Source organism: Anomalospiza imberbis, unplaced genomic scaffold (assembly GCF_031753505.1).
Source record: "Anomalospiza imberbis isolate Cuckoo-Finch-1a 21T00152 unplaced genomic scaffold, ASM3175350v1 scaffold_437, whole genome shotgun sequence".
Lineage (NCBI taxonomy): Eukaryota > Metazoa > Chordata > Aves > Passeriformes > Viduidae > Anomalospiza > Anomalospiza imberbis.
Window position 1 is genome coordinate 71,044 of NW_027100046.1, and position 12,448 is coordinate 83,491.

At 55.5% G+C, this 12,448-nt stretch overlaps 1 gene segment (V, D, J or C); it reads left to right on the forward strand.

Moving 5' to 3' along the window:
- Positions 1 to 1,648: 1,648 nt before the first annotated feature.
- Positions 1,649 to 11,338, forward strand: LOC137466788 (Ig mu chain C region secreted form-like). The segment is given in 6 exon segments: positions 1,649 to 1,674; positions 3,707 to 3,996; positions 6,091 to 6,204; positions 6,296 to 6,613; positions 7,555 to 7,889; positions 10,967 to 11,338. Coding segments are annotated over 6 exon segments (1,455 nt in total).
- The last annotated feature ends 1,110 nt before the right edge of the window (positions 11,339 to 12,448 follow it).

Here is a 12,448-nt window from a genome sequence, read left to right on the forward strand (position 1 = left end):
GGCGGAATTTTGGCGGAATTTTGGCGGAATTTTGCCGGAATTTTGCCGGAACTTTGCCGGAATTTTGCCGGGACTTGGGCGGAATTTTGGCCGAATTTTGGCCGAATTTTGTCGGAATTTTGCCGGAATTTGGGCGGAACTTTGCCGGAATTTTGCCGGGACTTGGGCGGAACTTTGCGCCGGGGGCGCGATGCCGGCCGGGGCCGCCGGGGGGCGCCGGGGCCGCGTTTGGGGCCGGCCCCAAAGGGGAAGTTGGGGGTGGGGGAGGGGCAGAGCCGAGGCCGCAGAAGGAGCCGCGTGTGGGGCAGGTGAGGAGGGGCCGGACGGGATCTGTGGGGCAGGACGGGATCTATGGGGCAGACCCTGATCTGTGGGGCAGGACGGGATCTGTGGGGTACGAGGATCTATGGGGCAGACCCCGATCTATGGGGCAGGACGGGATCTGTGGGGCAGACCCCGATCTATGGGGCAGGACGGGATCTATGGGGTGGGATGGGATCTATGGGGCAGACACGAATCTATGGGGCAGGACAGGATCTATGGGGCAGACCCCGATCTATGGGGTACGAGGATCTATGGGGCAGACCCCGATCTATGGGGCAGGACGGGATCTGTGGGGCAGACTCCGATCTATGGGGCAGACCCCGATCTATGGGGCAGGACGGGATCTGTGGGGCAGACCCCGATCTATGGGGCAGGACAGGATCTATGGGGTACGAGGATCTATGGGGCAGACCCCGATCTAGGGGGCAGGGACGGGATCTGTGGGGCAGACCCCGATCTATGGGGCAGGACAGGATCTATGGGGCAGACACCGATCTATGGGGCAGACACCAATCTATGGGGCAGGACAGGATCTATGGGGCAGACACCGATCTATGGGGCAGACACCAATCTATGGGGCAGGACAGGATCTATGGGGCAGACCCCGATCTAGGGGGCAGGGACGGGATCTATGGGGCAGAGATGGATCTATGGGGCAGGGATGGGATCTGTGGGGTACGAGGATCTATGGGGCAGGATGGGATCTGTGGGTGCAAGGATCTATAGGGCAGACCCCGATCTATGGGGCAGGATGGGATCTATGGGGCAGGGGTGCCCGAGCTGTACCGTAGGGTCCCTATAGAGTAGGGGGTTCGCTATGGGGCAGGATGGGATCTATAGGGCAGGGATGGGATCGATGGGGCAGGGATCGCTATGGGGCAGGATGGGATCTATAGGGCAGGGATGGGATCGATGGGGCAGGGATCGCTATGGGGCAGGATGGGATCTATAGGGCAGGGATGGGATCGATGGGGCAGGGATCGCTATGGGGCAGGGGGGGTCCCTAAGCTGTACTGTAGGGTCCCTATAGAGCAGGAGGATCTATGGGGCAGGTGGATCTATGGGTCAGGATGGAATCTATGGGGCAGGAATGGATCTATGGGGCAGGATGGGATCTATGGGGCAGGATGGGATCTATGGGGCGGGGGGTCCCTAAGCTGTACTGTAGGGTCCCTATAGAGTAGGGGGTCGCTATGGGGCAGGATCGCTATGGGGCAGGATGGGATCTATAGGGCAGGAATGGGTCTATGGGGCAGGATGGGATCTATGGGGCAGGGGCCCCAAGCTGTACTGTAGGGTCCCTATAGAGTAGGGGGGGTTCGCTATGGGGCAGGATCGCTATGGGGCAGGGTGAGATCTATGGGGCAGGGATGGATCTATGGGGCGGGATGGGATCTATGGGGCAGGGGTGCCTCAGCTGTACTGTAGGGTCCCTATAGAGTAGGGGGTCGCTGTGGGGCAGGATCGCTATGGGGCAGGATCGCTATGGGGCAGGATGGGATCTATGGGGCAGGGTGGGATCTATGGGTCAGAGAAGGATCTGTGGGGCAGGAATGGATCTATGGGGCAGGGGTGCCTAAGCTGTACTGTTGGGTCCCTATAGAGTAGGGGGGGTCGCTATGGGGCAGGATCGCTATGGGGCAGGGGGTCCTAAGAGTAGGGGGATCTATGGGGCAGGATGGGATCTATAGGGCAGGAGGACCTATAGGGCAGGAGGATCTATGGGGCAGGAGAATCAATGGGGCAGAATGGGATCTATGGGGCAGGAGGACCTATAGGGCAGGCTGATCTATGGGGCAGGATGGGATCTATGGGGCAGGAGGTCCCTGAAGGACAGGGGGGTCTCTATAGGGCACACCCGGATCTATGGGGCAGAGTCGTCCCTATAAGGCAGGAGGATCTAAAGGGCAGCGGATCTATGGGGCAGGATGGAATCTATGGGGCAGGGTCGTCCCTATAGGGCAGACCCGGATCTATAGGGCACAGGATCTATAGGGCAGGAGGATCTATGGGGCAGGATGGGATCTGTGGGGCAGGACGATCTATAGGGCAGACTCGGATCTATGGGGCAGGGACGTCCCTATAGGGCAGACCCGGATCTATGGGGCAGGGACCTCCCTATAGAGCAGACTCGGATCTATGGGGCAGGGACGTCCCTATAGGGCAGACCCGGATCTATGGGGCAGGAGGATCTATAGAACAGACCCGGATCTATGGGGCAGGGACGTCCCTATAGGGCAGACCCGGATCTATGGGGCAGGAGGATCTATAGAACAGACCCGGATCTATGGGGCAGGGACCTCCCTATAGAGCAGACTCGGATCTATGGGGCAGGGACGTCCCTATAGGGCAGACTCGGATCTATAGGGCACAGGATCTATAGGGCAGGTTGATCTATGGGGCAGGACGGGATCTATGGGGCAGGCGGATCTATAGGGATCGGATCTATAGGGCAGACCCGGATCTATGGGGCAGGAGGTCCCTAAAGGACAGGGGGGTCTCTATAGGGCTGGAGATCTATGGGGCAGGAGATCTATAGGGCAGGGACATCCCTATAGGATTTTCTATGGGGCAGAGGCTTCCTATAGGGCAGGAGGGTCCCTATAGGGTTTTCTATGGGTCCGAGTGACCCCTATAGGGTTTTCTATGGGGCAGAGGCTCTCTATGGGGCACAGCGCCCTCTATAGGATTTTCTATGGGTCCGAGTGACCCCTATAGGGTTTCTATGGGGCAGAGGCTCCCTGTAGGGTTTCTATGGGGCAGAGGCTCTCTATGGGGCACAGCGCCCTCTATAGGGTTTTCTGTGGGTCCGAGTGACCCCTATAGGGTTTCTATGGGGCAGAGGCTCCCTATAGGTTTTCTATGGGGCAGAGGGGTCTCTATGGGGCACAGCGCCCTCTATAGGATTTTCTATGGGTCCGAGTGACCCCTATAGGGTTTCTATGGGGCAGAGGGGTCTCTATGGGGCAGGACGGTCCCTATAGGGTTTCTATGGGGCAGAGGCTCCCTATGGGGCAGGACGGTCCCTATAGGGTTTCTATGGGGCAGAGGGGTCTCTATGGGGCAGGACGGTCCCTATAGGTTTTCTATGGGGCAGAGGGGTCTCTATGGGGCAGGACGGTCCCTATAGGGTTTCTATGGGGCAGAGGGGTCTCTATGGGGCAGGACGGTCCCTATAGGGTTTCTATGGGGCAGAGGCTCGCTATGGGGCAGAGGCTCCCTATAGGGTTTCTATGGGGGCAGAGGGGTCTCTATGGGGCACAGCGCCCCCTATGGGGCAGAGGCTCCCTATGGGGTTTCCTATGGGGCACAGCGCCCCCCATAAGCCCCTCCCCCATCTCTAACCCCCGCCCCTTTTTCTCTCTCTCCCTCCCTCCCCCAGCCCGCCCCAGCCCCCCCTCCCTCTTCCCATTGGTCGGCTGCGGCCCCCCCCGCCCCCCCGGCGCGCCATTGGCTGCCTGGCTTCCGGCTTCTTCCCCTCCCCCGTCTCCTTCAGCTGGAGCCCCACCCCCAGCCCCGGCCCCGCCCCCATCCCCCAGGTCCGCGGCCAATCGGGGCTCTTCGCGGCCGGCAGCCGCGTGCCAATCCCGGGAGCTTCCGGGAGCGCCGGCGCGTTCGTCTGCAGCGTCCTGCACCAGGCCACCGGCGCCCGCCGCAGCGTCCGCGTCGACGGTGAGCGCGGCGCCGGGCCCCGCCCGCCGGGGCCCTGGCTCGGGGTGGGGCGCGTCCGCTCGGCTTCGGGGCCTTCGGGCTCTTCCACTTGGGTTCGGGCTCTTTGGGCTCTTCCAGTTGGGTTTGGGCTCTTCCAGTTGGGTTCGGGCTCTTCCACTTGGGTTCGGGCTCTTTGGGCTCTTCCAGTTGGGTTTGGGCTCTTCCAGTTGGGTTCGGGCTCTTCCAGTTGGGTTCGGGCTCTTCCACTTGGGTTCGGGCTCTTCCAGTTGGGTTCGGGCTCTTCCAGTTGAGTTCAGGCTCTTCCACTTGGGTTTGAGGTCTTCCAGTTGGGTTTGGGCTCTTCCAGTTGGGTTCTGGCTCTTCCAGTTGGGTTCGGGCTTTTCCAGTTGGGTTCGGGCTCTTCCAGTTGGGTTCGGGCTTTTCCAGTTGGTTTTGGGCTCTTCCAGTTGACCCAAAGTTGGGTTTCGAGGTCTCCAGTTGACCCCAGTTGGGTTTCGGGGTCTCCAGTTGGGTTCGGACTCTTCCAGTTGGGTTTGGGCTCTTCCAGTTGAGTTTGAGGTCTTTGGGGTCTCCAGTTGGGTTCGGGCTCTTCCAGTTGACCCAAAGTTGGGTTTTGAGGTCTTGGGTTGACCCCAGTTGGGTTTTGGGGTCTCCAGTTGGGTTCGGGCTCTTGGGTTGGCCCAACTTTGGGTTTCTCCGGGGTTTTCCGGCGGCCCCGCCTCCTTAGGCTCCGCCCCCCGCCACGCCCTCCGAGGTCTCCACCCCCCCCAGGTAGGTCCCGGCCCCGCCCACCCCCAGCCCCACCCCCCCCAGTTTTGTGGGCGTGGCCTCCGGCCCGTGACCCCGAGATCTCCGTAGGCTCCGCCCAAGCCCCGCCCAGGGGGCGCCGCCCTGAGCCCACCGCGACCCCAGGTAGGTCCCGGGAGGGAAAAAAAGGAGAAAAACCCAAAATTTGGGGTTCTCCGACCTCGAGGTTCTCCAAAACCCACGAGGTTCTCCAAAATCCTGGAGGTTCTCCAAAATCCTGGAGGTTCTCCAAAATCCTGGAGGTTCTCCAAAATCCTGGAGGTTCTCCAAAACCCGCGAGGTTCTCCAAAACCCGCGAGGTTCTCCAAAATCCTGGAGGTTCTCCAAAATCCTGGAGGTTCCCCAAAATCCTGGAGGTTCCCCAAAATCCTGGAGGTTCTCCAAAATCCTGGAGGTTTCTCCAAAACCCACGAGGTTCTCCAAAATCCTGGAGGTTCTCCAAAATCCTGGAGGTTCTCCAAAATCCTGGAGGTTCTCCAAAATTCCGCGAGGTTCTCCAAAATCCTGGAGGTTCTCCAAAATCCTGGAGGTTCTCCAAAATCCTGGAGGTTCTCAAAACCCTCGAGGTTCTCCAAAACCAGCGAGTTTCTCCAAAATCCTGGAGGTTCTCCAAAATCCTGGAGGTTCTCCAAAATCCTGGAGGTTCTCCAAAATCCTGGAGGTTCTCCAAAATCCTGGAGGTTCTCCAAAATCCTGGAGGTTCTCCAAAATCCTGGAGGTTCTGGAGGTTCTCCAAAACCCGCGAGGTTCTCCAAAACCCGTGAGGTTCTCCAAAATCCTGGAGGTTCTCCAAAATCCTGGAGGTTCTCCAAAATTCCGTGAGGTTCTCCAAAATTCTGGAGGTTCTCCAAGGTGGTTGAGCTCTTCCAACCTTGAGGTTCTCCAAAATCCTCGAGGTTCCCCAAGATTGTTGAGGTTCCCCGAGGTTCTTGAGATCCTCCAACCTCGAGGTCCCCCAAGGTGGTTGAGGTTCTCCAACCTCGAGGTTCTCCAAGGTTCTGGAGCTCCTCCAACCTCGAGGTCCCCCAAGGTGGTTGAGATCCTCCAACCTCGAGGTTCCCCAAGATCGTTGAGGTTCCCCGAGGTTCTGGATCTCCTCCAACCTCGAGGTTCTCCAAGGTTCTTGAGATCCTCCAGCCTCGAGGTCCCCCAAGGTGGTTGAGGTTCTCCAACCTCGAGGTTCTCCAAGGTTCTTGAGGTTCTCCAACCTTGAGGTTCCCCAAGATCGTTGAGGTCCCCCAAGGTGGTTGAGGTTCTCCAACCTCGAGTTTCTCCAAAACCCTCGAGGTTCTCCAAAACCCTCGGGCTCCTCCACCCCCGAGGTTCTCCACCCTCGAGGTTCCTCCACTTTCGCCGCCGTCTCCGCCGGCGCCGCCCTCCCCGCCCCCTCCTCCGCCCCAGGTAGGTCCTCACCCCCCCCGCCCGCCAAGCCCCGCCCCCACCCTCAAACCACGCCCCCCCCCGTGACATCACCGTGACGTCACCCCCACAGCCGAAGGCGCCAAGCCCCGCCCCCCGACCGTCGAGGTCTTCCAGTCGTGCGGCGACTCCGGCCTGGTGGAGCTCCTCTGCCTGGTCACCGGCTTCGCCCCGCCCCCCGTGGCCGTGGATTGGCTGAAGGACGGCGACGCGGTGGGGCGAGGCCACGCCCGCACCGAGGAGGCCACGCCCGGCCACGCCCCCGGCACCTTCCAGGTGGAGTCGCGCCTCAACGTCTCGGCCGCCGACTGGTGGGACGGCGTCTTCTCCTGCCGGGCCACGCACGCCGCGTCCGGCGCCGGCGCCGAGGCCACGGCCGGGCGCTGCTCGGGTGAGTCGGGGCTCGGGGTCTGGGCGTCTTCGGTTGGGTTTGGGGGCTTCCAGTTGGGTTTGGGGTCTTCGGTTGGGTTTTGGGGTCTTGGGTTGGGTTTGGGGTCTTGGGTTTGGTTTGGGGTCTTCCAGTTGGGTTTGGGGTCTTGGGTTGGGTTTTGGGGTCTTGGGTTGGGTTTGGGGTCTTGGGTTGGGTTTGGGGTCTTGGGTTGGGTTTGGGGTCTTCCAGTTGGGTTTTGGGGTCTTGGGTTGGGTTTTGGGGGCTTGGGTTGGGTTTGGGGTCTTCCAGTTGGGTTTGGGGTCTTGGGTTGGGTTTTGGGGTCTTCAAGATCTTCCAGTTGGGTTCGGGGTCTTCAAGATCCTCCAGTTGGGTTTTGAGGTTCTCCAAGACCCCCGAACTCAACCCAACCCAACCCAACTCAACCGAACCTCAACCGTTGAGGTTCTCCAAGGTTCTCCACCCAACCCAACCCAACCCAACCCAACTTTGAGATCCTCCGAGGTTCTCCACCCAACCCAACTCAACCGAACCCAACCCAACCCAACTCAACCCAACTCAACCCAACCCAACTCAACTCAACCGAACCTCAACCGTTGAGGTTCTCCAAGGTTCTCAACCCAACCCAATCCAACCCCACCCAACCCAACCCAATGTTGGATCTCCTCCGAGGTTCTCCACCCAACCCCAACCCAACCCAACCCAACTCAACCCAACCTGAACCGTTGGAGCTCCTCCGAGGTTCTCCACCCAACCCAACCCAACCCAACCCAACTCAACTCAGCCAAACCTCAACCGTTGAGGTTCTCCAAGGTTCTCAACCCAACCCAACCCAACCCACCCAACTCAACCCAACCCAACCCAACTCAACTGAACCTCAACCGTTGAGGTTCCCCGAGGTTCTCCACCCAACCCAACCCAAAGCTTTCCCCCGCCGCCGCCAGCGCCCAGCTCCAGCGCCATCGCCGTCTTCGCGCTGCCGCCGTCGCCCTCGGCCCTCTACATCTCGCAGTCGCCCAAGCTGCTGTGCCTGGTCACCGGCCTGCCCAGCGACGAGGGCCTGGCCGTCACCTGGAGCCGCGCCGGCGGCGGCCACCCGGGCCGGCCCCTGCCCCTGCGCCTCACCCACCACTTCAACGGCACCTTCACGGCCGCCAGCGAGCTGCCGGTGGCCGCCGGCGACTGGGAGGCCGGCGCCGCCTTCGTCTGCCGCGTCAGCCACGCCGAGCTGCCGGCGCCGCTGGAGCGGCGGCTGGAGCGGCGGCAAGGTAAGGAAGGGGTTAAAAACAAAAAAAAAAAACAAAAAAAAAACGGGGATTTTCGGGGTTTCGGCACCGAAAAAATGCTGTTTTTGTGGTTTGTGTTACGGAGAATTCGGGGGGTTTAAAACGAGGATTTTGGGGGGGTTTTTACCGGAAATTTGGGTTTTTCACCAAAAATTGGGGCGTTTTTCACCTGAAATTTTGGGGTTTTTTGCCTGAAATTTTTGTGGTTTTTTGCCTGAAATTTTGGGGGTTTTGCCTGAAATTTTGGGGTTTTTAACCAAAAATTTTGGGGTTTTTAACCAAAAATTCGGGTGTTTTTTGCCTGAAATTTTGGAGTTTTTTACCTGAAATTCTTTTGGTTTTTGCCTGAAATTTTGGGGTTTTTACCCAAAAATTCGGGTGTTTTTTACCTGAAATTTTCGGGTTTTTTATATGAAATTTTGGTGTTTTTGCCTGAAATTTTGGGGTTTTTACCCAGAAATTTGGGGATTTTTTTACCTGAAATTTTGGGGTTTTTATGGCAAAATTTTGGGGTTTTTGACCTGAAATTTTGGGGTTTTTGCCCAGTTTTCCCAATTTTTCGCCAGATTTTTCCCAAATTCCCCCAAATTCCCCCAATCTTTCCCATTTTCCCCAAAATTCCCCCAAATTTCCTCCCCATTCCCTCCCCATTTTTGCATCGTTTCCCGCCATTTTTTTGTCGTTTTCCCCCATTTTTCTGCCAAATTTCACCCAAATTTCACCCAATTTTCACCCAATTTTCACCAAATTTCCCCAAATTCCCCCAATCTTTCCCCAGTTTTCCCCATTTTTCCCCAAATTCCCCGATTTTTTTCCTCAATTTCCTCCCCATTCCCTCCCCTTATGCCCCACGTTTCCCGCCATTTGTTCGTCACTTTTTTATCGTTTTTCCACCGAATTTCACCCAATTTCCACCCAATTTTCGCCAAATTTTCACCAAATTTCCCCAAATCCCCCCAATCTTTCCCCAATCTTTCCCATTTTCCCCAAATTCCCCAATTTTTTTTCTCAATTTCCTCCCCATTCCCTCCCCTTATGCCCCACGTTTCCCGCCATTTGTTCGTCACTTTTTTATCGTTTTTCCACCGAATTTCACCCGATTTTCACCCAATTTTCACCAAATTTTTGCCAAATTTCCCCAAATCCCCCCAATCTTTCCCCAATCTTTTCCATTTTCCCCAAAATTCCCCCAAATTGCCTCCCCATTCCCTCCCCTTTTACACCTCATTTCCCGCCATTATTTTATCGTTTCGCCCCATTTTTCTGCCAAATTTCACACGATTTTCACCAAATTTCACCCAATTTTCACCCAATTTTCGCCAAATTTCCCCAAATCTTCCCCAGTTTTTTCCCTTTTCTTCCCAGATTCCCCATTTTTTTTGTCAATTTCCTCCCCATTCCCTCCTCTTATGCCCCACGTTTCCCGCCATTTGTTCATCAATTTTTTATCGTTTTTCCGCCGATTTTCACCCAATTTTCACCGAATTTCCCCAAATCCCCCCAATCTTTCCCCAGTTTTTCCCTTTTTCCCCAAATTCCCCATTTTTTTTTGTCAATTTCCTCCCCATTCCCTCCCCTTGTGCCCCACATTTCCCTCCATTTGTTCGTCACTTTTTTATCGTTTTTCCACCAATTTTCACCCAATTTTCGCCAAATTTTCACCAAATTTCCCCAATTCCCCCCAATCTTTCCCCAGTTTTCCCCATTTTCCCCCAAATTCCCCATTTTTTTTTGTCAATTTCCTCCCCATTCCCTCCCCTTATGCCCCACGTTTCCCGCCATTTGTTCGTCACTTTTTTATCGTTTTCCCGCCGAATTTCACCCGATTTTCACCCAATTTTCACCAAATTTTCACCAAATTTCCCCAAATCCCCCCAATCTTTCCCCAATCTTTCCCATTTTCCCCAAATTCCCCGATTTTTTTTCTCAATTTCCTCCCCATTCCCTCCCCTTATGCCCCACGTTTCCCGCCATTTGTTCGTCACTTTTTTATCGTTTTCCCGCCGAATTTCACCCGATTTTCACCCAATTTTCACCAAATTTTTGCCAAATTTCCCCAAATCCCCCCAATCTTTCCCCAATCTTTTCCATTTTCCCCAAAATTCCCCCAAATTTCCTCCCCATTCCCTCCCCTTTTCCGCCTCACTTCCCGCCATTATTTTATCGTTTCGCCCCATTTTTCTGCCAAATTTCGCGCGATTTTCACCAAATTTCACCCAATTTTCACCCAAATTTCACCCAATTTTCACCCAATTTTCGCCAAATTTCCCCAAATCTTCCCCAGTTTTTTCCCTTTTCTCCCCAAATTCCCCATTTTTCTTCTCAATTTCCTCCCCATTCCCTCCCCTTATGCCCCACGTTTCCCGCCATTTGTTCGTCACTTTTTTATCGTTTTCCCCGCCGAATTTCACCCGATTTTCACCCAATTTTCGCCAAATTTTCACCAAATTTCCCCAAATTCCCCCAATCTTTCCCCAATCTTTCCCATTTTCCCCAAAATTCCCCCAAATTTCCTCCCCATTCCCTCCCCTTTTACACCTCACTTCCCGCCATTATTTTATCGTTTCGCCCCATTTTTCTGCCAAATTTCGCGCGATTTTCACCAAATTTCACCCAATTTTCACCCAAATTTCACCCAATTTTCACCAAATTTTCGCCAAATTTCCCCAAATCTTCCCCAGTTTTTCCCTTTTCTTCCCAAATTCCCTGATTTTTCTTCTCAATTTCCTCCCCATTCCCTCCCATTATGCCCCACGTTTCCCGCCATTTGTTCGTCACTTTTTTATCATTTTTCTGCCGATTTTCACCCAATTTTCGCCAAATTTCGCCAAATTTTAACCGAATTTCCCCAAATCCCCCCAATCTTTCCCCAGTTTTCCCCATTTTCCCCCAAATTCCCCATTTTTTTGTCAATTTCCTCCCCATTCCCTCCCCTTATGCCCAACGTTTCCCGCCATTTGTTCGTCACTTTTTTATCGTTTTCCCCGCCGAATTTCGCCCGATTTTCACCGAAATTTCGCCAAAACCCTCCCTGACTTCTCCACTTTGCCTCTTTCTCCCGCCCCGCCAGGAAAACGCTTGCCCCCCTCCGTCTTCCTCCTGCCTCCCCCCATGGAGGAGCTCTCCTCCTCGCGGGCCACGCTCAGCCTCACCTGCCTGGTGCGCGGCTTCTTCCCGGAGGCCATCGACGTCCAGTGGCAGAAGAACCAGGAGGTCCTGGGCGGGCTCCGGCGCCGCCGCGGGGATTCCGGGCGGCTCCGGCGTGGAGACGGGGCCGGCGCGCCGGGAAAAGGGCGGGGAGGGGCGCTACTTCCTCTACAGCCGCCTGGAGGTGGAGCGGGAAGAGTGGGAGCGGGGCGCGACCTACGTCTGCACCGTGGTGCACGAGGGGCTGCCCCTGCGCTTCCTGCAGCGCAGCGTGCACAGAAACCCCGGTAATTAGCCCCGTTAGCGTTAATTAGCCGATTAAAGTCTGTGCCTTGGCGAACGGCCCCGGTTCTTCTTGGGCGGGGCAACGGCGATTCGACCGGCAGCGGGGGGAAAACGGGATTTCGGGGCGTTTTTTTGGGGTTCGGGGTTGGTTTCCTCCATGAAACCTTGGTAATTAGCTTAATTAGTCTTGATTAGTGGTAATTAGTGGGTAACGAGTCGATTAAACGTCATTTGTTAGCAAAAATTTGGATTTTTTGGGGGAAAATTTGGGATTTTGGGTCTTTTTTGGGATTTCGGGGGCGTTTTTTTGGGGTTCGGGGTTGGTTTCCCTCCATGAAACCTTGGTAATTAGCTTAATTAGTCTTGATTAGTGGTAATTAGTGGGTAATGAGTCGATTAAACGTCATTTGTTGGCAAAAATCTGGGATTTTTTTGGGGAAAATTTGGGATTTGGTGTCGTTTCCTGGGGTCGCGAAGGGGTTTCGGGTTCGGGCTGGGTTTGCTCCATGAAACCCCGGTAATTAGCCTTAATTAGCGGTAATGGATTAATTACGGGTCATTAAGGAGCGGATTCAGGCCGTTAACGACGGGATTGGTGGGAGTCGGGGCCGTTAATTAACGGATTTCGAGGCCGTTGATTTAATTTAATTTAATAAGAACCCATTAATCAGGACGGCTAATTAGCGGCCGGACGGGTCCGGGCTCGTTAATTAAGGGCTGGGCGTGGCTAATTACCCGGAAGCGGAGCGGGAAGAGCGGGGAGCGGGGCGCGAGGGGCTGCCCCTGCGCTTCCTGCAGCGCAGCGTGCACAGAAACCCCGGTAATTAGCCCCGTAGCGTTAATTAGCCGATTAAAGTCTGTGCCTTGGCGAACGGCCCCGGTTCTTCTTGGGCGGGGCAACGGCGATTCGACCGGCAGCGGGGAAAAAACGGGATTTCGCGGGGCGTTTTTTGGGGTTCGGGGTTGGTTTCATGCATAAAACCTTGGTAATTAGCTTAATTTAGTCTTGATTAGTGGTAATTAGTGGGCAACGAGTCGATTAAACGTCATTTGTTGGCAAAAATTTGGATTTTTTGAGGGAAAAATTGGGGATTTTGGGTCTTTTTTGGGGTTTGGGGGC